The sequence below is a fragment of the Rhododendron vialii genome, chromosome 9a (genome assembly GCF_030253575.1).
Source record: "Rhododendron vialii isolate Sample 1 chromosome 9a, ASM3025357v1".
NCBI lineage: Eukaryota > Viridiplantae > Streptophyta > Magnoliopsida > Ericales > Ericaceae > Rhododendron > Rhododendron vialii.
Genome location: NC_080565.1, coordinates 38,221,542 through 38,244,461, shown reverse-complemented (window position 1 = coordinate 38,244,461; position 22,920 = coordinate 38,221,542). Strand labels below are relative to the sequence as shown.

At 36.8% G+C, this 22,920-nt stretch overlaps 1 protein-coding gene and 2 long non-coding RNA genes across 3 annotated transcripts; 1 reads left to right on the top strand and 2 right to left on the bottom strand.

Annotated features, from left to right (window-relative positions):
• Positions 1–2,559: 2,559 nt before the first annotated feature.
• LOC131300041 (uncharacterized) lies at positions 2,560–4,343 on the top strand. Its single transcript, XR_009190856.1, has 3 exons — positions 2,560–2,689; positions 3,569–3,638; positions 4,083–4,343. It is a non-coding gene; the product is annotated as an uncharacterized LOC131300041 (long non-coding RNA).
• Positions 4,344–15,466: 11,123 nt separating this feature from the next.
• Positions 15,467–17,129, bottom strand: LOC131300037 (24.1 kDa heat shock protein, mitochondrial-like). The gene is made up of 2 exons (XM_058325672.1): positions 16,793–17,129; positions 15,467–16,026 (listed from the first exon to the last, which is right to left on the bottom strand). Exons 1-2 carry the CDS (start codon positions 16,974–16,976, stop codon positions 15,752–15,754), a joined length of 459 nt encoding a protein of 152 aa, XP_058181655.1. The 5' UTR covers positions 16,977–17,129; the 3' UTR covers positions 15,467–15,751.
• An 840-nt stretch (positions 17,130–17,969) lies between these two features.
• On the bottom strand, positions 17,970–22,843 carry LOC131300039 (uncharacterized). The gene is made up of 4 exons (XR_009190853.1): positions 22,486–22,843; positions 20,728–21,636; positions 19,339–19,425; positions 17,970–18,257 (listed from the first exon to the last, which is right to left on the bottom strand). It is a non-coding gene; the product is annotated as an uncharacterized LOC131300039 (long non-coding RNA).
• Between the last annotated feature and the right edge of the window lie 77 nt (positions 22,844–22,920).

Here is a 22,920-nt window from a genome sequence, read left to right as displayed (position 1 = left end):
ATTACAATAGTTGAAGTTAACTTTTATTTAGTAAAATAAATTTCGAAAATATTATAAGCCCACCTATTCCACATTACAAGTGTGGCCAGTTTTTAGTTCGTAAGAGTATTAAGAATTTTCAAACGCTAAACAAAATGCTTTTTAAAAGTTGAAATTTCTAAGCATGTTCTTTTGTTTATTGTTGACGTACAAATTAAAATGTTTAGATCGCCTTACTTGCACTTCATTCAATCAATTTTTAAAGGACTCATTCTATCCTCCACTAGCAAAGTACTCATCAAAACTTGTTCCTAAAATTCGAGAAAAACACACATTAACCACTTTCTTGAGTTTTCTAATCCCGTTTAGTGTGGATTCACATTCAACTGGTCTATATGTGCCATATTACTACTATTTACTCAAGCAAGACCATTCAACAAAATTGACTTTTAGAGATTCCAAAAATTTGGAAGCCACACCTTAACATCAAATTAGTACTTTTTCTGTTCTTATTTGCCGAATTATCCATTCGACATGTTCACATTTTTTGTTCGGTTTTGGCCTCCCGAAATCATCACTTTCTTAGCTCGGTTTTCAATGAATTTTCTCTCCTCACCCCTCTATTATCCCTTCACTTATAATTACTCCAAACACTCCCCTCAAATTTTGATAGATGTTAGAACCACACTCAAAATTACACATCCACATATACACTCCCTCACAAAACGCAAGGGTCCCACACACACCCCCTCTCACAGTGTGTGTGGGACCCTTGCGTTTTGTGAGGGGGTGTATATTTGGATGTGTAATTTTGAGTGTAGTTGTAGAATTTTCACAAAATTTTTACTGAAATATGTGTGGAACCCTTGTGTTTTGTGAGGAAATGTGTATTTGAGTGTGATTTCGAATGTGGTTGCTGAATTTTTGCAAAATTTTTAGTGTACCAAACAACCTCGTTTTGCTATATCTGAGAAAAGAAGAAAAAGAAGATGTGAGAGAAAATAATAATAAATTATCAACATGCGTGGTGTCCCTGAAAGTAAGGACTCGTGTCATTTTCTTCTGTTCATTTTATTCAAAAATGTTATGCGCACAATCGTTGTGTTAGTTGTGCGCATAATTTTGACCGTCTAGATATATTTGGACGGTTTATACTTTATTCTCTTCACAATTCAAAAAGATTTTTTCAAAACATACCCTCTGAGTTCCTTTTACTTCCAACATTTCTTTTTCTATCTCTCTCCACTTATTACTCTTACTATTTTTCAAAAAAAATTTCAAAAACCAAACCAAACCAAACATAGCATTAGATTTTAAAAAAACTCTTCCAAGGAAAATTTTAACTTTTTCGGAAAAAAATTTGAGCGAATTACGACAATTTATTATAGCAATGGACAGTTAGAAATTGGTTTTGTGTTATGTGTGCAGCACTTTTGCATTATTTTACTGCTAGTTGATGAGACCACTAGCAAAGATGTTAAATTGCAGCCACATATTCAACTTGGGCAAATTTCACTGACCTCCCCTGAGGTTACTGACACTTGCATAGACTTCCCTTGAGGTTTCTGAAATATCACTGACTTCCCCTGCTTTTGCTGACAATACTAATATTGCCCCCTCCGTTACTTCATTGTTATAAAAGTTGACAGAAGCTGCTGATGTGTGATGATATCAACATTCTATAGCAATAAGATACCTATTTTATCCTTCCTTCCTCTCTCTCTCCCACCTCACAAAATCTCTTTTTCTTTCTTTTTTATTAGTTAAAAAACTAAACTGCGTCACCCAACCACTACATCTCTAATTCAATCAAATTTTGAGCTGACCCTTATGACTCACCTTTAGCCCAATCGAAAAAAAAGAAAAACACAAACTCGTCCATGAGAAATCCGTTTCAGGAAAAAATTAATGTCCCCAGCATTTCTACTTGGGAATCAAAATAAAATACCATAAAGTTAAAATTGGTGAAGTTTAGCTTTGATATTAGTGATGGAGTACCAAGAATTCATCGACACATTTCCCAATTTTGGAAGCTATGTTCGATTTTTGACGGGCTTTCACTTGAATGATTTCAAAGCAAGATCGGTGGGTTGTGCCTTGTCACAGAGATCATGGTGGTAGATGCGTATGAGTCTTTGCTTGTGCAAATTGAAAGAGGAAATCACCTGAGGCGACGAAATGAGGTGAGTGATTGGATTTACTTGTTTCTAAGTTCGGGAATAGAAAAATGAATGATGCAGGAATAAGAGAGATTGAGTTTGCTCAATTATAGTCCCAATTGTGTTGGACCTTTGTGTAACACCCGTTCCGAGCATGCACGTGCATCGCATATGACATTTAATTTTATGTTGCATAGGTCATGCTAATTGTTACACGTGTTGGGTTATCGTTCACATTTCATTCATAAATTGTTTAGCGATACATGATTAAGTTTGAGGGTTTAATTAAGTTAATTAAAAGTGTTTGACTTGGTTGGTGGAATGAAGGGTGGAGATGAGTTATGACACATTTAAACCAATACACCCAACCTCATGGGATAATTCTTCCCTAATAAATCTAGCTTCTACCGTATTCTACACTATTCCACACCCCTCCACAGTTTCTTTTGTATCGCGTAGAGAGAGAGAGAGAGAGAGAGAGAGAGAGAGAGGAAGAAGAAGTAGAAGAAGAAGAAGAAGAAGAGGAGGAATTGGGGAAAATCTAATTGAAGGTAAACCCTATTTTATACATAATCTATGTTTTGGGTTTTGATCAAACATGTTTATACCTGGATATTCTTGTAGTTTAAATCCTAATTGGTTCATGAGAGAATGGATTTTAACCTAGCAAATTCGTTCTTCTTTGGGACATGTCTCAATTCTGTCAATTAGAGCTTGAACTTGACTGAATCTGTCCTGTTCTTAACGAATTTTTCTCACTAACTTGCCGACCTTGTAATTTTCTGAAATTTTTACTGGAGATGGATATGCATGTCTAGTTGATTGGGTAAAATTTTCAGAATTTATTTCAAAGAGGAGAAAAAGTTAAAAATCACGCACCGAACTGCTGCTGTGAAACTCGTATTGCTGACTGCACTGACACAAGTTGGGAAAACAGTCATATCTCCTAGCTCGAGACTCAAAATCACATTCCGCTTGTTTTGCTAGAAACTAGACTTATAGAGCTTTCCAACGGTGCAACCCATGCGCTGTGGTTATGCCTGAGCAATAACAGATTTGCTGTTAAAGTTGACCCAAAATCTGTCTCTGCACCAGTTTTGGTGTTTTGTTAAGTTATAGTCGCGAGGCCGTAGTAAGGTTACCCGAACCCCATTTTTTATGAATGACCTGTCGATTTGAAGAGGAAGAAGTTAACTTTTCAACGGTTTAAGTGAAATTCTTAGAATTCACGATTATGTACTGGATATGGTCAGAACCGTACATGTTGGTCATGGTCTAAGCCTTATTCTTGGGAATTCTTGTATCAAATCTCATTGAATCATCTTTTGAGCATTGAAGCACATCACCCATCATTTTTATTGCATTTTGCTTGCATTTTAACATGAGTTGGTGTATGAAATATACTAAGTGTAGTGTCATTCATATTCTAGGATCGGGGGACGAGTCTCCACCTCAAAGTTGAGAAGGGAGCCTTTCACTTTTGTCTTTTGGATCTCTAAGGTGAGTGTGCTATTTCATTGAAGTGGCTAGCTAAAAATAAACTTATCATTTTTCTGCAAATGTTGGAAATTTTGACGGTAGTGATATGGATCAAGTTGCTTGAAACATGATTTATTTCAAGAGCATGCCATAGCTGTATTGTTGGTTGGAATTGTTTTCTTCTTGATGTACACAAGAAGGGTATAAATTGTCTATTTGCTGTACACAAACAGGGTATAAATTGTTGGAAGTACCCTGTTCACAGGGTCACGGTACCGTCATAACTCCTGGTTGCGAGGGAAGCAACCCTATGGTTTCTTGAAATATTGTGCTTATTTAATGGTTGTGAAAAATAACTTGTTTCTTGCTAAATAAGGTTAAAAGCATTACTCGATCCATGTTTGCTCGTGTAAATTTTTTATGCTTTTTGCTTGAATGAAGTAGTAACACTCACAATCCTTCCAGGTAACTGAAGTAGAGTTTTGGTCCACTACTGGTCTGACAGGCTGTAGGAGCGAGGACGAGGGTCGACTTGGTGTCCTCTTGGCATAGTTCATATTTTGACGTAATTTTTTTTTTTGGAGAGTTGTATTAACATTTGTGAATGCAACTCATCTTGTAAAGTTCTCTTGTAAATTTTATTTTGGAAGCCGGTTGTAATATACTTAGTTGACTTTGTCTTGCGTTTATGGAATGAATTTTATTAAGGTTGATATTAAGCTTTCATTAAGACTGATTATGTTAATCCTTTTAGAGCGGGTCGTTACACTTTGTGCTGCGATTGCTCCACGTTGATACCCCTTAATATGGAAAAGCTCAATGAAAAGAAATTACAAAAAAAAAAAAAAACACCAGAGGGAGAGGAGAATGTGGTTATAGAGATTGGTTGCGTAATGCATGTGATAAAAATGTATACCATTACCAGTTGATATGAAAATAATGGTAGCGGAGGTGCTGGATGCCATTAGTCAAATAATGGTAAAATAAAGCCCAATAGGTTGTCTCGGTAGTTAAAACTAGACTTGGAGATTTACTACTCCTTCTTAAGATTACGAATTCGGAATCTCTCAGGTGCTATCAACTCCTTTGGGGTTAGTCGATATGGAGTTTTGTTTTGGCTTTAGTTGGGCTCTGTGCAAGTGGGTGGTAGGATTGAACCCCCCAAAGTTAGTCAAGATGCGTATAAACTAATCTAAATACCAATAATTATAAAAAAAATGGTGGTAATAATAAAAAAATAGTAGTAGATAGTGGCCCGGAGAAGTATAATGATTCTCTTTTCTATGCTAGTTTTCTCCATCAAGTTCATCTATTGGGCCATTCTTCCTAAATGTTTTGTTTAGTATTTTTTACTTTTTGTAAATTTTTATTGAGGGTTTTATCCTAATTTTTAGGATTAATAGTCTGTCTCGACAAAAATAATAAAAAAATGTCGACCACAATTCGAAAAAACTCATAAGATAGTAAAAAAATTAACAATGCTAGCTGTTTGGTATTTTTTTCGTCTCAGTAAATTTTTTTATTTTTGTTGCTTTTGGTAATGACATTTTATTTTTTAGACTCATCTCGCCAAAAAGGATGATTAATCAAATCTAATACAAATTCAAAAAGAGGGAAATGGGTTAAACATTTGCTTCAGTTCTCTTAAGAAACAACCAATTACTTCCGTTACGATGTGTATTTAGTTTTTGATCTGATGGATTCGTAATTACAATCGACTAATATTTGTGAAAGATAATATGAAAAAGTGCCCTGCACAATTACTCAGGCATTGTTATTAGGGGGTATTCTGGTCTTTTAAACACATCAGTTAACGCCATCTGATGCAAGTTAACGACGGGGGAGGGCTTGACATTGTCAGCAAAAGCAAGGGAGGTCAGTGAAATTTCAGAAACCTCAGGGGAGGTCTTTGCATGTGTTAGAAACCTCAGGGGAGGTCAGTGAAATTTGCCCATTCAAGTTTCTTGAATGACTGTTGTGTACACATAAATGGTTGGGACTAGGGAGCCATTTTTCAATGCAATTCAGGATTTCGTACACATTAATATTATATATATATATATATATATTTATTTATATTTATATTTATTTATTTATTTATATTTATATTGATAATTGGATGTATGGACTAGTTGGCACGCTTCTCATCTAATTTTATAGCGCTGAAATTAACGATGGGGTATAACTCCTAGTGGCCTCAAGGTTTTGGATAGTTGGCCTATGTGAAATTCGAACATGCGATCTCATGGTCAAAAACTTAGAGCTTATTTGATTGTGGTACTCAAAATCTTTGCGTACGGCCCCCAATAATTCAACTGGTGTATATGTGCCATATTCCTAACTACTCCAGTATTATTGACCATTCAGGGCCCGTTCTAGAAATCTCATTATTTTATAAATACTTAATTTGGAGTTTTGTTCTCCAAAATTTAAATAAGCAACTTATTTTCACATTAACTTAGAGATTCCAAAAATTTGGAAGCCACCCCTTAACGGCAAATTAGCTTTTCTGTTCTTATTTGCCATTGAATTATCCATTCTGACATGTTCACATTTTTTGTTCGGTTTTGGCCTCCCCGAATCATCAGTCTCTTAGCATGGTTTTCAATGAATTTTTTCTCCTCATTTCTCCATCAGAAATGCTATGGACAAAGAAAATTTACCTCGAAACTACTTCGAAAAGATCAACTAATGGTTGAGATTCACTTTGATGTGTGTGATACAATCATCAAAGTGATTCTCAACCATTAATTGCTGTTTTCGGAGTACTTTTGGAATAAATTTTTTTTGTACCTAGCATTCCCGTTTCTCCATTATCCCTTCACTAATTACTGCAAACACTCCCTTCAAAAATTTTACCGAACAACCTCGTTTCGCTATATCCGAGAAAAGAAGAAAACGAAGATGTGAGAGAGAAAATAAAGAAGCTTATCAGTATCACCATGCGTAGGTGGGAGTTGGGGGAGCTGTGTCCCTTAAAGGGACAGCAGCCTGCTGTCTCGGCCAAAGAGGCTGTGCTCCGGTCTCGTACTAACGATCGGAAACACTCAATTCGTAGAGCTCATCGACTTAAACAAGTATGTAAAAAATCAGCTCGATCAAAAATCATTAAGTGTCTAATCGAAATCTTTTTGTCTTGAAAAGAATGGATCCAAATATTGGATCAAATCTACTAGAACCTATTATTGGCAAGTTATATGTATTCCGATCAGGCACTTCATGATATCTGATCAAATTGATTTTTTGCATAGTTGTTCAACTCAACAAGCTCTACAAAGTGAACGTTTTCGATCATCAGAGCAAGACCGGACCGGGACAGCACGCTGTAGGTCCCCCAGTCCGCGTAGGTGTCCTAAAAATAACGACTCGTGTCATTTTCTTCTGTTCATTTTATTTTACTACTAGTTGATGAGATCACTAGCAAAGAAGTCAAATTTTAGCCACATATTTCAACTTTCTTGAATGACTGTTGCGTACCCATAAATGGTTGGGACTTGGGAGCCATTTTTCAATGCAATTATGGATTTCGTGCACATTATATATATATATATATATATATATATATATATATATATATTGATAACTAAATGTTTGGGCCAGCTGCCACGCTCATCGACTAATTTCATAGTCCTGAAGTTAACGATCGGGTATAACTCTTAGTGGTCTCAAAGTTTGGAATAGTTGGCTTACGTGAAATTCGAACATGCGTTTGAGGTACTCAAAATCACTACGCACGGTGCCCAATAATTTCTATATATTTCTTTCCACTCATTACATTTTAAAATCTCTCTCAAAATCCAAATCGAACAAGATTTATTGCTTTCTCATGTCTATTTTGCCAACGCGTTGGGGTTCACATTAATACATTAATTATATTGATAACCCATGGGCCCCACAAGTCTTCTGGTTTGATGGTTTTACGTCATCAAATTACATTGAACCGTTGGATCCAATGTGCTCTACATCTAACGGCTGCAATCATCCGCAGAAAAAGAAAAGGGCAATCTGGTTAATTCAGCGTCACATTATCTATTTCCACTAGTAAGGTACAACTGAAATTCCAAAAGTAGAAGAGGGCTATTTTTGTAAATCCAACTAGGGGCGGAAATTCATATGGATGGAATGATGGATGGGCGGTGAGCATATTCGCATATCCAATACCAATTGGAATAAATTCTTTGCTACCAACGTATATTCTCTTGCCAACATGACATCATCCACTTGGCAACCAAATAATGGAGAATCCATGACGTAGAATAACTCAGTTGTAATTATCAAAAAAAGAATAACTCAGTTGTTCCATCGGACTACCTTACGTGTATCTCGATTAAATATAGAGTTGAAGCAAAGCTCCTTTTGGGTACAAAAGAGTTGATGTATAGCACTTATGTGATTTCAAACGGGCTACTTTTTAGGAGGGAGCAAGGCAACCCCTTGGGTTAAGACAAGGATTTATCAGTCTTGTTAACCTCCGTCCGGCACCCATTAGGCAGAGGATAATACACAATAATTTCAAACAAGTTCGGAGATCAATTCATATCTTATAGATAAAACAGTAATATACTTTTACAAATATTAATATGTTTTTCAGGAATATCAATGCTTTTTTATCTATTATTTTCCACCCTGAGCACTGAGGTTAGCATTTTCCATGATTTATTGACGGCTCGGCCACTTGTCATACGTCGTGCGGGCATACCCTGACCACCACCCAAAAACAATGGGTACATTATTTGGTGTATATCTCGGGTATTACATAAACAATCAGAACCGTTCAAGTGACTTAAAACACATTTTTGAGTCTCCATAAAGAAAATCAACTTACTCGGATATAGGTAAGAGTTTGATCGATTTTCGTCCCTGAATTCGTAAGGACAAATTGAATGAATTGATCAAGTCTTTATCGATAGTAATTAATACTCCCTCCGTCTGGATTTAATAGTTCTTTTTGAGAGTTCGTGTCTTTTTTCAATCGATTATATCTTGTAATTTATAATGTTTTATGTAATTTTGAAAACATTGTCTTATAAAACTAATTGAGATCTATCAAACAAGATCCATATTAGATATAAAATTTATTACCAATTTAAAGATATAATTCATTTTTATCTGGTTAGAATTGAACGCAGGACTATTAAATCCGGACAGAGAGGGAGTACGTAATATATAGGTAGCCAATCGTTAGGCTCCGCTCCAGTAATTTTGTACTTTCAAATTAAGGGGTTTGGTGACAAAAGGGTTGAGGGCCGCGTGTCTCAACTTCATGGGTGTGCGCCAAATGCGTGTCCGTATCAAGGAGGGACACGACACGGACACTCATCAATTTCCTCATAAAGTATCCTTTTCTGTCATTCGGTGCATGCATGCTAGTATCCATTCATTTAGGAGTACAATCACACACCCACATTTACAATAGAGGTGGAACCTGCACACATTACATACTCAATGTATATAAAACTCATCCCTATTGTAAATGTAGGTGTGTGGTTAGATGTGGTGTTAGAATTATTTATATAACTTGCTAAGCACAAACTAACAAATTTTATGTACGTATATACTCCAGTTTGGAAGGACATGAGAGAGAAAGGACATGGAAGTTTCCTTCCTTTCTGTTTTTTTGTTTTTTTTTTTTTTGGGGGGGGGGGGGTGTTGTGTGTGTTTTGGGTTCTTCTTTGCATTACTCCTATTTTGCAAGTCCCAGTCATAGCGTTGTCATCAATGATAAATGAACACATGACATTTTGGATTGAGGAATATTGTAGTAACAATTCTACACTAATGCGCGCGGTATATAGCGACGGCTTCAGGAATTTTTGAAAAGAGTGTCCAGAAATAAAATGTTCCATTGACGAGAATCGATCACTTAATCTCTCAATTAACGAGTTTACAAAAAATTTCAGTTAAACTAGCCCTAATTAGTTATAGCTAGCTAGTATGATGGATGGTTTGTTTCTCTCATTTTATTCACTTTCAAAATGGTGGTATGCCCAGTTCTTTAAAGCCTTTTCTGTAGGCATTATTGAATGTTTCTAGCTTAGGGACCACACATGATTGGGCATAATCTTGAAAAGAGATGATCAACATAACTTCAAGAATGTATAAGCTTTTTTTCTCATTCTCTCTCTCCCCCCTCGTTTTTGGGTGAGGGTAGGAAAATATTGAAGTCTATAAACGTTTGGTTGGTCCACTGATATCTGAAAAATCCAGTGATGAAGTTTGTCATTTAGGGGCTTTAGGTGATTGAATAAAGCAATAAAATAACACATTTTTTTTTCGTGCACCTCGACTAAAATAACACGTTCTTAACAACCAACCAACCATTATTCACCTATCAAATTCCAAAGCAATACAACTCCCCCGAACCCCCCCCCCCCCTCCATTTTTCTTTCCTTCATTTTCTACTTCAAATTTTGCATATATATGCATGATGAGTACCTACATAATGTAACAGTCAGTTTTAACGAAATGAAAAAAATAATTGTTGTCAAGGGGCGAGATACAAATAGGGTAATGAGTGTACATTAACGTGTTCAGCTTTGAAAAATCCCACTTAGGTAAGTAAGTGTAGAGTATTCCACCTTGGATTTGATGTCAGATTGGGATCATTCATCCTCATGGTTAACGATGAAACTAGACAGATTTCTTCATTTACGAATATTGATTTGTTTCTCGTTATCTTCAATCAAGCAAGCAAAATCCATTTGTTTTTCCTCTAGTTTCTTAATAAAATTTTGTTGCCTATCAAAAAAAAAAAAAATCCATTTGTTTTTCCTTCCATTATCCTTCGCTCCAAGCATGTATTTTTGGGTATTAGTATTATTATAACATCTCATAAGGAATAGTAAGGTGGACCAATAGGCCTCAATTTGTACATCCGGCTCAGCAATTAGTGTAGGGCTTTGGGACGTGTAGTCCACAGCCTTCTTTTCTTAAGCCCACGATCTAAGTCCTCCTTTTCACAAAGCCCAAGCATTTTCCAACTCTGAAGTCTTGATCAGATATGATTCAAGGAGGAAGAGCGCATGACCCAAAAAAAGGGAGAGAGAGAGAGAGAGAGAGAGAGAGAGAGAGAGAGAGAGAGGAAAATCTTAGAAACCAACGTGGGAAAAACAACACATGTGATGCTAGAATGATCTGGAGCACCGCGTGGCTATGTTTCTACAAGTACCAAGGTATTAGGTACGTACTTGGGTCATGCATATCACATTCTAGTTACAGCACTAACCATTCATGCATTTTGAATATTAATGACCAGATTAATCGTATATGCCAAGAGAGATTTTGTTTTCATTATTAGAAGCTTAATTTGATAACATGTTAAAAAATGAATTTACAAGAAGCTTGCTTTGATTAATGTGGATTAAAACATTGTCCTGATATGCCTTTATAGGCTATAGACTTGGTGATTGAGAAATCTAGACAATTTTTTTTTTTGGTTCTTCGGAATGAGAAATCTAGACAAATTAAGGAAACATGCATAAGAGGAAAATGTAGACCAAGTCGAAAACATGAATGATAATCCAGACTAAACAGGGAGCATAATATAAAACTTGAAAAATATATAGTAACACTACTCTTGTGTATATTCTTCTGGCATTCACAATGGTCTAAACGTTTTATAATTAACACATGACACATTATTAAACTCTTAACACCTAATGAGGCATACAGCTTCAAGCCTTCACGACCCCATGAAGCAACTCAACTCAAGCCTTACAGTTTTGACATTCTCTGTTTTGTTTGTCGCAGAAGATCATACGAGGATACGCAAGGGATCGCAAAAAGCCCCTTAGTAGCCGAAGGTAGGATGTTATCAGATCAGTACGTTGGGTTTGAATGAACTGGAAATCTGAGCTTCTTAAAAGTATAGAACCCTAAGCATTCCGCTACAAACATAGGGTTACAACTTACAACCACTAGGTTTTTATGTCCAAAGTAAGTATATAAGATGAATGCAACAAATTGATGAGAGATGAACAATGATGGATAAAAACATTACAAGAGGACTTGACCCATTACGGTGTCGAACGCACTATAGCTGGAAGAGATTTTAGGTCCACAATTCCATGGAATGAGACCATAAGATTGCTGCCAAATCTAACCCAATAACACAACAGCGATGCAAGATTAAGAGAATCTTCCTGTGCAGTATGTGTAGTACGCTCGCTATGGTTCACCTCAAACCGACATGATGAGCATGAAGTGAGCTTTAACTTTTCGGCGTCGGAAGGACTTGATAATAAAATTGGTAAAGAGAGAGTAACACTCGTCAGAAATGAAATCCTAATAATATGCAGTACCAGCCCCTTTAAAATTCACAGTTGTTTACTTGTTTCCCTAGACAACTAGAATAGAAAGTAGGTAACAGCTAAGCTCTGGATGGTTCTCAGAACTGCGATAAGGTGATAGTATTGTTGTTTTTCAAAGATCAAGCAAGTTGAAAGCGAGGAAAGAGAAAAGGAAACCCAAAAAAAAACCACGGACTGTAATTAGACAGCAGGTAAAGTTAAAGGGATATGCACAGAAGTTCATTACAAAACATAAATCCCCGAGTTGTTAGTTTCCAAAGTGTTGAAAGACTAAGATGGAAGAGAATCCTCGCTTTTTCAGCACCCAAATCTAGATGACTAGAGGAGCTGAGAGAGAGAGAGAGAAGAAAGCAGAATTGGCAGAAGGAGATCAGGACATGGAAAGAGTAACTGATAAAGAACAGAGATTTCTTTAAAGAAATTAAATAGTAATCATGGTTTCAGAAAGCAATAATATTGCGATACACAAATCTGCAAAAATGTCATGGGGACACTCACCAGTTCTTGGCGAAGCTTGTTGTTTTGTTGAGCAGCATTATTCTTCTCCATGTTCAACTTCAAAAAAAGAGCCCTCGCCTGGAAGTTAGCAAGAACATAAATCCCAAATGAAAAGACAAGCAGAACAGCTTCACCAACTAGAGAAACTAGAAGTAACACAAATGCTGAATGAAAAGACAGAAAACATAGTCAATAGAATTTGTAATCTCCAAAAGAATCGGTACACAACACACACACATGAACGCAGAGAGAGAGAGAGAGAGAGAGAGAGAGAGAGAGAGAGAGAGAGAGAGAGAGAGAGATGTGGTAGCTAGTGTAGAGTAAAAAAGAAACCTACGTAAACTTTTACTCCGAACAGGATAAAAAGAAAAATGACAACAGGCATTAACACAATTGTAAGTCCAACAAAGCAAGTATCAACCCGGCTTTGAAGATATATATATAAGCAATGAAGTTCTGTACATAATATTGATAATGCACTTGGCTTCATAGCACAAAGAGCTTCACAGCTAGTACTTTAAGCACAATGGGCTTCACAGGTTGTGATGCATGTAAAAAAAAGAAAGCAACTTTGAACAGGTATAGAGCACTGAAAATACACATCAAAGATGCACTGAAATCATTCAATTCTTGATACTTAATAGCTTAACTCATACACCTTGTAGAATGAAATTGCACATTAGGTGGCTAAAAAACAGAGAAGTAACTAAATGCATGGAAGTTACCTAGATAAGAACTCTCGCTTTTCTCACAATTCACAAAACCATTACTTACTTTATTCTGAACTCCCATGACTATTGTCATTACAATCCTCGTCTGTCCATTACTGTCTCAATAACTAGGAGGTATACAGGTTAAAAGAACTAGACAAAAGCATAAAGTTGGAAAGTACTTGACATAATTAAGAACTTCTACAATGAAGAGGGGAAAGAAGGGACAAATCCATCACTAGATGCAATTCAAATTTTAAGCATGGCCAAGAAATGCATAGATGTGTATATACACAGGGGTGCATGCATGTATGGACACAATGCTCCAAAGTCCAAAAAAAAAAAAAAATGTACATCGGTGGAATTGTCCCGAACCTCAACATGTTCTCCTGAAACCTGTACGCACCAATAGGTATGTATCTCAGTCATTTGCTATGAAAAATGGTGTACAAACTTACACGGCAAATAAAGAAATAAATAAAGGGAACAAAAGGAAAGAAATGACGATGAATAAAAGGACAAAGGCACTTAGAAACTCACAGCAGCTAGTTCAGAACCTTTAAAATGTCCATATTCGGATTCAGAAGCCCTAGGTGAAGACCCTTCCTAGATTCTTCAGGAACCATAGATGGTGGTTTAGGTGGAGAAACATAAGCAAATCTCAATTGACAATCTTCAACATGATTACCTGCCTCCTTGTTAAACTGCGATAACAACAGAAATATTTCAAAAGGTTTACGGAATAAGTCCACCTTGGTAACTATCAATCACTGGAAGATCCAACTAATACTAAGTTTGATAGTACAAAAAACAAGACTGAAAGTCACAAATGTAAATTACAATTATCATCACCATTTCCAGGTAACATCCTTTGGCGTAGCACCAGGGCGAGCAACCACACTCTGGACGAGAAACTTGTCCTTGCATTGCATATCTGGAGGTGCCTCCCCTTGGGCTTGCATTTTTGCTGGAAAATCCAATTATTACAACATATTAATAAGAACAAAATGGTTCTCCAGAAAAAAATAATAATAATAACAATGTACAGAGAGATATAGCAGAGATGATACCAATGACATTGCAGGTTCAACGAGGAAGAATGACTCCATTATTAGGTCGGACAGAGTACTTCTTGGATTGGTTGTCTTCACCTGATAACCAGCAATTTGTATTTGCAAACAATTAAGCCAATAATCTAGAAAGTACCCATAACCAATCAAAGTGAAAACAGTTTCCTTTGGTTGCTAAGTTGCTAACAAAACACAGACATCATAATCTAACCCAACCAAACCAGACTAGCCTTATTTTCCATTCAATTGGGTTGGCTACAGTAATCATGCTTAGCAATTCCACTTTGCTTGGTTACATTCAATGGGTTCATATCTTCTCTTTTTTATCACAGTATCCCAGGTTAACTAATTTATTTCCTTCCCCTAGCATTTTCACCAAGAGTTTCAATAACTGTAATGTAACCACTTTTATCTTACTTTCCTCCTACCAGGTGTTACCACCAACCAAAAAAAGAATAAATAACAGTTCCTAAATCAATGATAGTTTTGTACATGTATGTTTATGAAAAGGTAATAATAGAGAGGGAGAGGGGGGGTGGATTGGCTAGCTTGAAAGCAGTATGATTTTCGGTCTTGTTCAACAATTGGAAAGATACTGAGATCTGCTTCTTGAGCTCGACTACTCACAACAAATTGAAAAAAAAAAAAAAGTCAGAACCCAGAAAACCCAATAATCAACCAAGTGGGAATTTCAGTATGAAAAAGAAAAATCATTACCGAAGAAACTTACATGGAAATTCGAGCTATGAATGGTCAGCACTGAGGAGCTATTCCGCACCCATATTACGCTAACCAATGAATAATAACTTTTGCTAATAGAATTCGTTACATAGTGATAAATGAGTATTTTATATACGGAGATAAAGAGTGTAATTAGTCAATAATAAAAAAGCAGCAGAGAGGAGCTGAATGACACTGGGGAATAATTTACAGCTATTGACTTAAAATTCAGTTTTCCCTATCTAAGGAAATGGCCCATCGTGCAGAGGTGGTCTCCTCTAGCCTTCAATTCCTCCCAAACAATACTCCTTGAGTAAAAGAGCGATGATAAATGTGTAAAGATATACCAACACGGATTCAGACATAGATATGTTTGAAACCGTTCAAGTTCACTTGACTCCCTCATTTATGTGCAAGGTTCACGTACATATGAAATTATTTCAGATACATCCAATTCTGGATTTGTCTGGATCTGTGTGCATACAACTGTTCACATACTTTTCCTAAGCAGAAATGAAGACCCAAGAATAAGCAAAAACAAGTAATCCAAGAAGATAATATGCATTAATTACAATCAGATTCCCAAGTCAAACTAAAAACAACATTGTCATTCACTAACCATTTTCATGTTCATAACCATTAGCTACATATAACTAGTTAATCACTACTTTCCACACAAAATCCTGTTCTCAATTCCATCCGAAACCATGTTCTGTATCCCCTCTTCTGAAATCAACCTAGAAAATAAAAACCTAACCCACCCAAAACTCACTTTCATTTACCCATCCGCAGAATTAGTCAAGTTACAAATACAACCCACCAGCATATTAGTCCCCCTTATGGTCTTTCCTGACCTTGGGCACCACAACATTTAGCACGCCATTCTTAATCACAGCCTTAACCTGATTGAGGTTGAATTTCTCCTCCGAAATATAATAGGTGGCATTGTACTTGTACACCAAGGTCACCACCACGCCATCCTTTTCCTGCTTCATCTCCCGCTCCCCATTCAAAATCAAATAGTTTGGTTTCAGCAGCACTTCCACATTCTCTTTTCCAGCCCCAGGCATGTCCTCCCTTATGTTGAGACTCTCATCGGTTTCTGATAACGAGCATTCAGATACCAAGTCAGTATGAATTTAGTTTAAACTAAATCTATCGTTCAACCACAAATGAAGGCATTAATGAATAAAGTCATAACGAATGCCGAACAGAAATATTACGAGTCAGGGCAGTCCGTGACATTTTGGGAGCCCGAAGCAAAATTCGAAGTAGGCAAAAGTAGGAGCCCCTCACGTACTTTAACACATACAATCATTCATCTACAAAATCAAAACCATACTATATACTTAAGAAGATAAAATTTCAAACCCAAAAACTTAAATACTCCACTTATCTTGAATTTTTCGCAACAAAAATAGTACTTCTAGTCCCTGTATTTTTTTGTGGACTTATTGATCTGATTTTGTTATACCTGGTAGGAGTATTACACTATAGCACCCTAAAATATAAGAGAAGTTTGGGGCCCTAATTTGAAGAAGAGTTTGGGGCCCAACCAAACAATATAAGAGAAGTTTTTTTTTTCGTTTCCTTTCTCTCTTTCCCACTAGTTCCAAACAAACCCTAGAGACGGGGACGAGACATGTCCGCTATGATTTTAACTTCTTAAGATTGATGCCTCTGTGGATTCGGAGATTCGGGTTTTCTCACCAAACCCTTTTCTCATCATTTCAAGAGAGAAACAAAATGGACTGAGAGACTATACAAACACCGTACAAACCATATTCCTACTACGTGCATATATACATACATACAGAGAGAGAGAGAGAGAGAGAGAGAGAGAGAGAGAGAGAGAGAGAGAGATTTACCGTAGGCTGCGGAGGGATAGGGGAAGTTGCGGACAGGGGCGGGATCGAAGCTGCGGTCGCGGGCGGCGAAGTCAGGAGAGGTTTTGGTGGTGAAGAGGCGATAGGGGGGGAGGAGGGCCGCCGTCGCCGGACGGAGGGATTTGGGGGAAATGAATCGCTTCAGAGCGAGGAGTGACGACGCCATTGATGCCAGTCCGTTGGTTACTCACTCTAATGGAATTTGCAGCAGAGGAAAATGCACTCCGACAGCTGTGGCTGTGGTGGTCTACCACTACCCTTTGTCCTGCCACTTCTCCTTATTAAGCGCTGAAAAAGGAAAATGCTTCTCCTTGTTACCGTATTAACGTCAAAAATTACGACAAAAAACTATAAATAAAAAAAAATTACGAAAAATAAAAGGATATCAAAATAGACTCATATGTTTACAAGAACGCAGCCTTCAATGAACATGTATCTAATGGAAAACTAAGATTTGATAGGACATTAATAAAAGGCTTAACCGTACGTATTTATTTTCACAGCCGTGAACAGTTAGAGACTGCTGGGATATAATTTGTTCAAATAAGATCCCGTTGATCGATTACTCTCATTTTAAGTCTTGTTCATTTTGGAGTCTCAAAAGCCGTGAACAATTAGAGACTGCTAGGATATGATTTGTTCAAATAAGATCCCGATGATTCGATTACTCTCATTTTAAGCCTTGTTTGTTTTGGAGTCTCAAATCCCTTAGACACGGTCTCTAATAGATTCTCCCTACCGAACAAGGTAATATCAAGAATTACCAAACAAAACAACTTGAATCTAAAAATGAGACCATAATAAGACCCACTTTGAGCCACCTCAACACTCACAAGAAAGAATTGTGTACAAAATCGTCAATGTGAGGATCGTGATTCGACCTAGCAATTTATAATCCAGGTTGATTGTAGTCGCTGAAGAGGAAGACAGGGTTCAATAAAAGTATTCAGTTCCATGAGCTTAATTTTGGATATAACTTAAAATTCCAATTTGCTGACTAAGAATTTGACCTAATTGAAGAACTTCATTAGATGATATGAAGCCCGCCGCCGATCCGGAGAGGGTGTAGTGTGCCTCTGCACAACATGGTCCCCGCGTACAAAGCACGTACCCAGGAACGGTCAGAACGTCTAAAGTGACACTTCTATAAGCAAGCAAATTTGGTAAACACTGTATAAAACTTGTGTTAACATTACAACAAAGTATTGGATTACATCGTCACATAATGTTCACAATTACAAGTGTTTGGAACTTCCTTCGACGTATAATTCCTGAAGCCAAATGTGATTAATAACTCTATCGAAAGCAAAATCGTATACTACGGATTATGCTTTAGCAAATTTAAACCCAGGTTCGCTCATGAATTCTTAATGAGATATCCCATTATAAACCAAGCAAGCCAATATAATCCACTTCTGCATTTTGCACTTCCTTGCTTCAAAAGTTCCTGCACAGACAATCAAACAACCTCCTTATAGTTTGACATTATCTATTTTGCTGGTCACAGGAGATCATAGGTGGATACACAAGGAATCGCAAAAATGTGCCACGGAGTGAAATTAACAGATTAGTACATTAGGTTAGAATAAATGGCTACTCGGGGCTTCTTAAAGTATAGAAGCCTAAGCATCCCACTAAGAAATGTTTAGGGTTACGAATTACAACCACCAGGGTTTGTATGTCCAAACAAAATCTAAGATGAATGCCATAAAAGATGATGAGAGATGAACAATGATGGAGAAGAGCAATACAAAAGGACTTTTAACCCATTACGGTGTTGGATGAACTAGAGCGCGCTGCAAGAGATTTTAGGACAACCGTTCCAGAGAAACATCTTTGTTTTGAAAACTTCTGTGCAATAAGACCCTTACGATTGCTGCTAAATCTACCCAATAACACGACATCGATGCAAGATTAACTGATTAAGAGAATCTTCCTGTATGCTCGCTATTGTTCACCTCAAACCAACATGATGAGTGTCGGCAGGACTTGATGCAACGGGAAAATAAAACTGGCAACAAGAGAGTGAGTAATACTCGTCATAAATGAAATCCTAATAATATGCAGTACCGGCACCTTTAAATTCGTAGTTGTCTACTAGTTTGCCTAGACAACTAGAAATAGAAAGCAGGGAACAACTAAGCTATGGATGTCCGAACAAAAAAACAAAAAACAAAAACAAAGCTATGGATGGTCTCATTCTCAGAACGAGTGATACTATTGTTCTTCTCAAAGATCAAGCAAGTTAACAGTGAGGAAAGAGGAAAGGAAACAAAGTGTTGAAAGACTAAGATGGAAGAGAATCCTTGCTTTTTCAGCACCCAAATCTAAATGACCAGAGGGACTGAGGAAGGGACACACACACACACACACACAGAGCAGAATTGGCAGAAGGAGATCAGAACCTGGAAAGATTAAAAGATAAAGAACAAAGATTTCTTTAACTAAAATAATAATCGTGGTTTCAATAAGCAATAGTAATGTGATACACACATCTGCAAAAAAATATCACACGGACACTCATGCACCAGTTCGTGGCGAAGCTTGTTGTTTTGTTGAATAGCGTTATTCTTTCTCCTCGTTCAACTTCAAAAAAAGAGCCCTTGCCAGCTTGCCTGGATATTAGCAAGAACATAAATCCTAATTGAAAAGACAAGCAGAACAGCTTCACTCACTAGAAAAACTATAAGTAACACAAATGATGAATGAAAATAATGAACACGTAGTCAATAGAATTTGTAATCTCCAAAAGAATCAGTACACACAGGTAATCTCCAAAAGAATTTGTAGTCAATAGAATTTGAAAATTAATTATTTTCCTACAGGTATTGCCAAGTAGGAACAAGAAATGCTGCTGCCTGGGGGACATGTAAAGAAAGTATTTAGGGAACGTTTTGAAAACTTCAAAGATGGGAATTGACTATTCCCTATTTTGTGTAAGATCACTTTATGTTGTAAGTTTTTAAACCTTTTAAGGCTCTGACAGTGTGTTCTAATATTCAGATCGCTTCCGCAGTTTAAAATATTTTTCTTTACAGTCCTTGCATCTCATAGGACTGAGTAATGAGGCCTTGGGTGGAGGTTAGATCCACTGGCTGGTCACGATAATCCCTTTATCTTAATTACTGTGATAGGGTCGTGAGAGAGAGAGAGAGAGAGAGAGAGAGAGAGAGAGAGAGAGAGAGAGAGAGAGAGATGTTGTAGCTCGAGGGAAAAAAAAGCCTATGTAAACTTCTATTAATAGAATAAGAAGTAAAATGACAACAGGCATCAACACAATTGTAAGTCCAACAAAGCAAGTATTGAAACAATTTACTTCAGTACATAATATTGATAATGCACTTGGCTGCATAGCACAAGGAGCTTCACAGCTAGTACTTCAAGCAAACTGGGCTTCACAGGTTGTGATGCATTTAAAAAAAAGATGGCCACTTTGAAAAGGTAAAAAACACTGAAAATACAATACTTAATAGCATAACTCGTAGGCCTAGGGGAATGAAATTTAACATTAGGTGGATAAAAATAGAAAAGTAACTAAATGCATGAAATTCACCTAGATAAGAACTCTCGCTTTTCTCACAATTGACAATTCACAAAACCATTAGTAACCCTATTCTGAACTCCCACGACTATTATCATTACCATCCTCATCTTTCCATTATCTTCTCAATAACTAGGAAGTAAACATATTAAAAGAACTGAACACAAGCATACCATCACTAGATGCAATTCAGAGTTTAAGTATAGCCAATAAATGCATACACGTGTATATACACATGTATGCCTGACTCTACGGATTTTTTTAAGTAGCCCTATTTGTTTCTTGTAATGCATTTCTGGCATTCGAAGTGCAAATATTGTAGTAATTACATATCTGTTGAACAACCAATCGCCAAAACACAGGATATACAATATACCTTACGATGCGATACTTTTTTTAAGCTCAGAATGTCAGGGCCAGCTCGCACATCCGCTAATCTCCAGGATACCAATCCCATTGTCCACTAGCTTAAAGTCGGAGCAAAGCCCCATATGGAATGGCCCCATATAAGTTGATTAGGTTTTGAACTTGAAACCTAGGAAGAAGCAAATTCTAAGTCTGGACCACCATATACTTCTAATCCTACAATGCGAAACTTCTAATCGAGTCAGTATTAGTCCGCAGGCAGTTTGCATATAACCATTATTAGCTCGACCAATTTATAATGCCTGTATAAAATTACATAAGATAAGCACTAAACTAGTAAACTACACACTACCTCTGAGCGAATAACCATCAATATCCTGAACAAATAGCTACATAATCATGGCCAAAAAATTGCAAACTGTTTTTGGTAGTGATCATTAGCAACTCTTATACGACAAACTAAATTCATGAAGAATGTGAAAATCAAAACTCACACGCATGGTTCAGCTCAGCAGAGGTCAGGAACGATTTCGAACTAGATGACGATAAGAAAAAAAAGCCTAATTGAAGTGGTTACCTATAACAGCAGGGATGAGAACAGTAAAAAACATGGAAGATCTCCAACTGACATATCGAGATTTCTGCTCTGATTTCCTCCTCTGCTGAACAAAGAAATGAGTTTGAGACAATATCGAATCGTTTGAATCCAACACTGGTCCCCTCTTTTCAGTTGACTTGTAATCTACCACTATATACGAACAAAAAAAACCTTGCAACATACTTCGGTACAAATTTAGAGATGTCACCTTCCACTTGCGATGACCTTCAGTTTATATCAAATGCCCCCTATCTTGTGATATGCAGCCCACTGGAATTAAGAGGAAACTGATATCACTTTTCACATTATACCTGTTAACAACTGAACATATTCAATATAAGGATCCGAGGAGGAAAGTGTCAAGTACTTAACCATTCCATATGATACGTATTGACATGATACTAGTAATAGTATCCTGATTCAAAGTACGATGAGAAGAAGATTCATGACAATCCAATAAAAATCCCTCAAGAAATCGGTCGTAAGAAAGATAATTCGAGACTATTTGCAACAATGAACGTGAGATAAGTGAACAAAGATGTCCAGTTCTCAAAAAGAAAGCTGTGAAATGACAGTGAAAGCAAATTGAAAAGACGGCTTAATTCTTGAGCAAACTTCACTCCACAAAGTTGCCAGCTTTTACATTTTTTCGGCATAGAAAAGTTTCATTCCGGTGACATTGGGTAATTAATTCAAACAAACACTAAATAAGCATATAAACGATCATTTCAATGATGCTTCAGATTAAGCCATTGCCGACAACACCATAACAATAACTACTCGAAAGGATAAGACATAACTTGAACCTCACAGGCTCACATTTTTAAAACATTTGAAATCCTCGAAATGGATAATCTAAGGATAATACAACTATGAATGAGCAATAACCCGATTCACCAACATTTTTTATCGTCAGAACTTCAGGAATGCACTTCAACCTTAGCTTTAATAGAACAGAACGCTTGCCAATCTCATTAGTTTGAATTTTCCATTTATCATACGCCAGACGTGCCCAGCAGTAACTTATTCGAGCTTTGTTTGAAACAAAATTTTGTTAAATTTCGAAGCACAAGTTCCAGGGCAATGGAAACAAAATTAATTAATTAATCAGGCAACATCTCAAAGGAAAATCGACCAAGAATACCTTTAGAGAGAGAGAAAGAAGCCGACCTGTTGAGCAATGGAGTGAGAATCCTTTTCCTTTTCCGTCGGGTACGTCCTTTCGTCGTCGGGGGTGAATTTAATCTTTGCCATAATGGGTTTCATACTGCGTGGCCAAATCTATTTTCATAAAAACAAATTCACTTTGATCATCTCCGATTATGCATCTTTCAGAGTTCGATTCAAACAATCTTTGATACTGTTTATCTTCTTCACAAGCTCTATAACTTGCACGATTTCGATCGCGGAGATCAATCGGAACGAGATCACAATTTGACGAACTCACGTTGCAGATCCAATAATGCACAATGGATTTGATAGAGTGTGGCCAAGTCTATTTTCATAAAAAGAAATTCACACTTATCGTCTCCGATTATGATTCAAAGAGTACTCGATTCAAAGGATTTCTCTTAAGGCTTATGCTCTTGACAATCTCTGAAACAT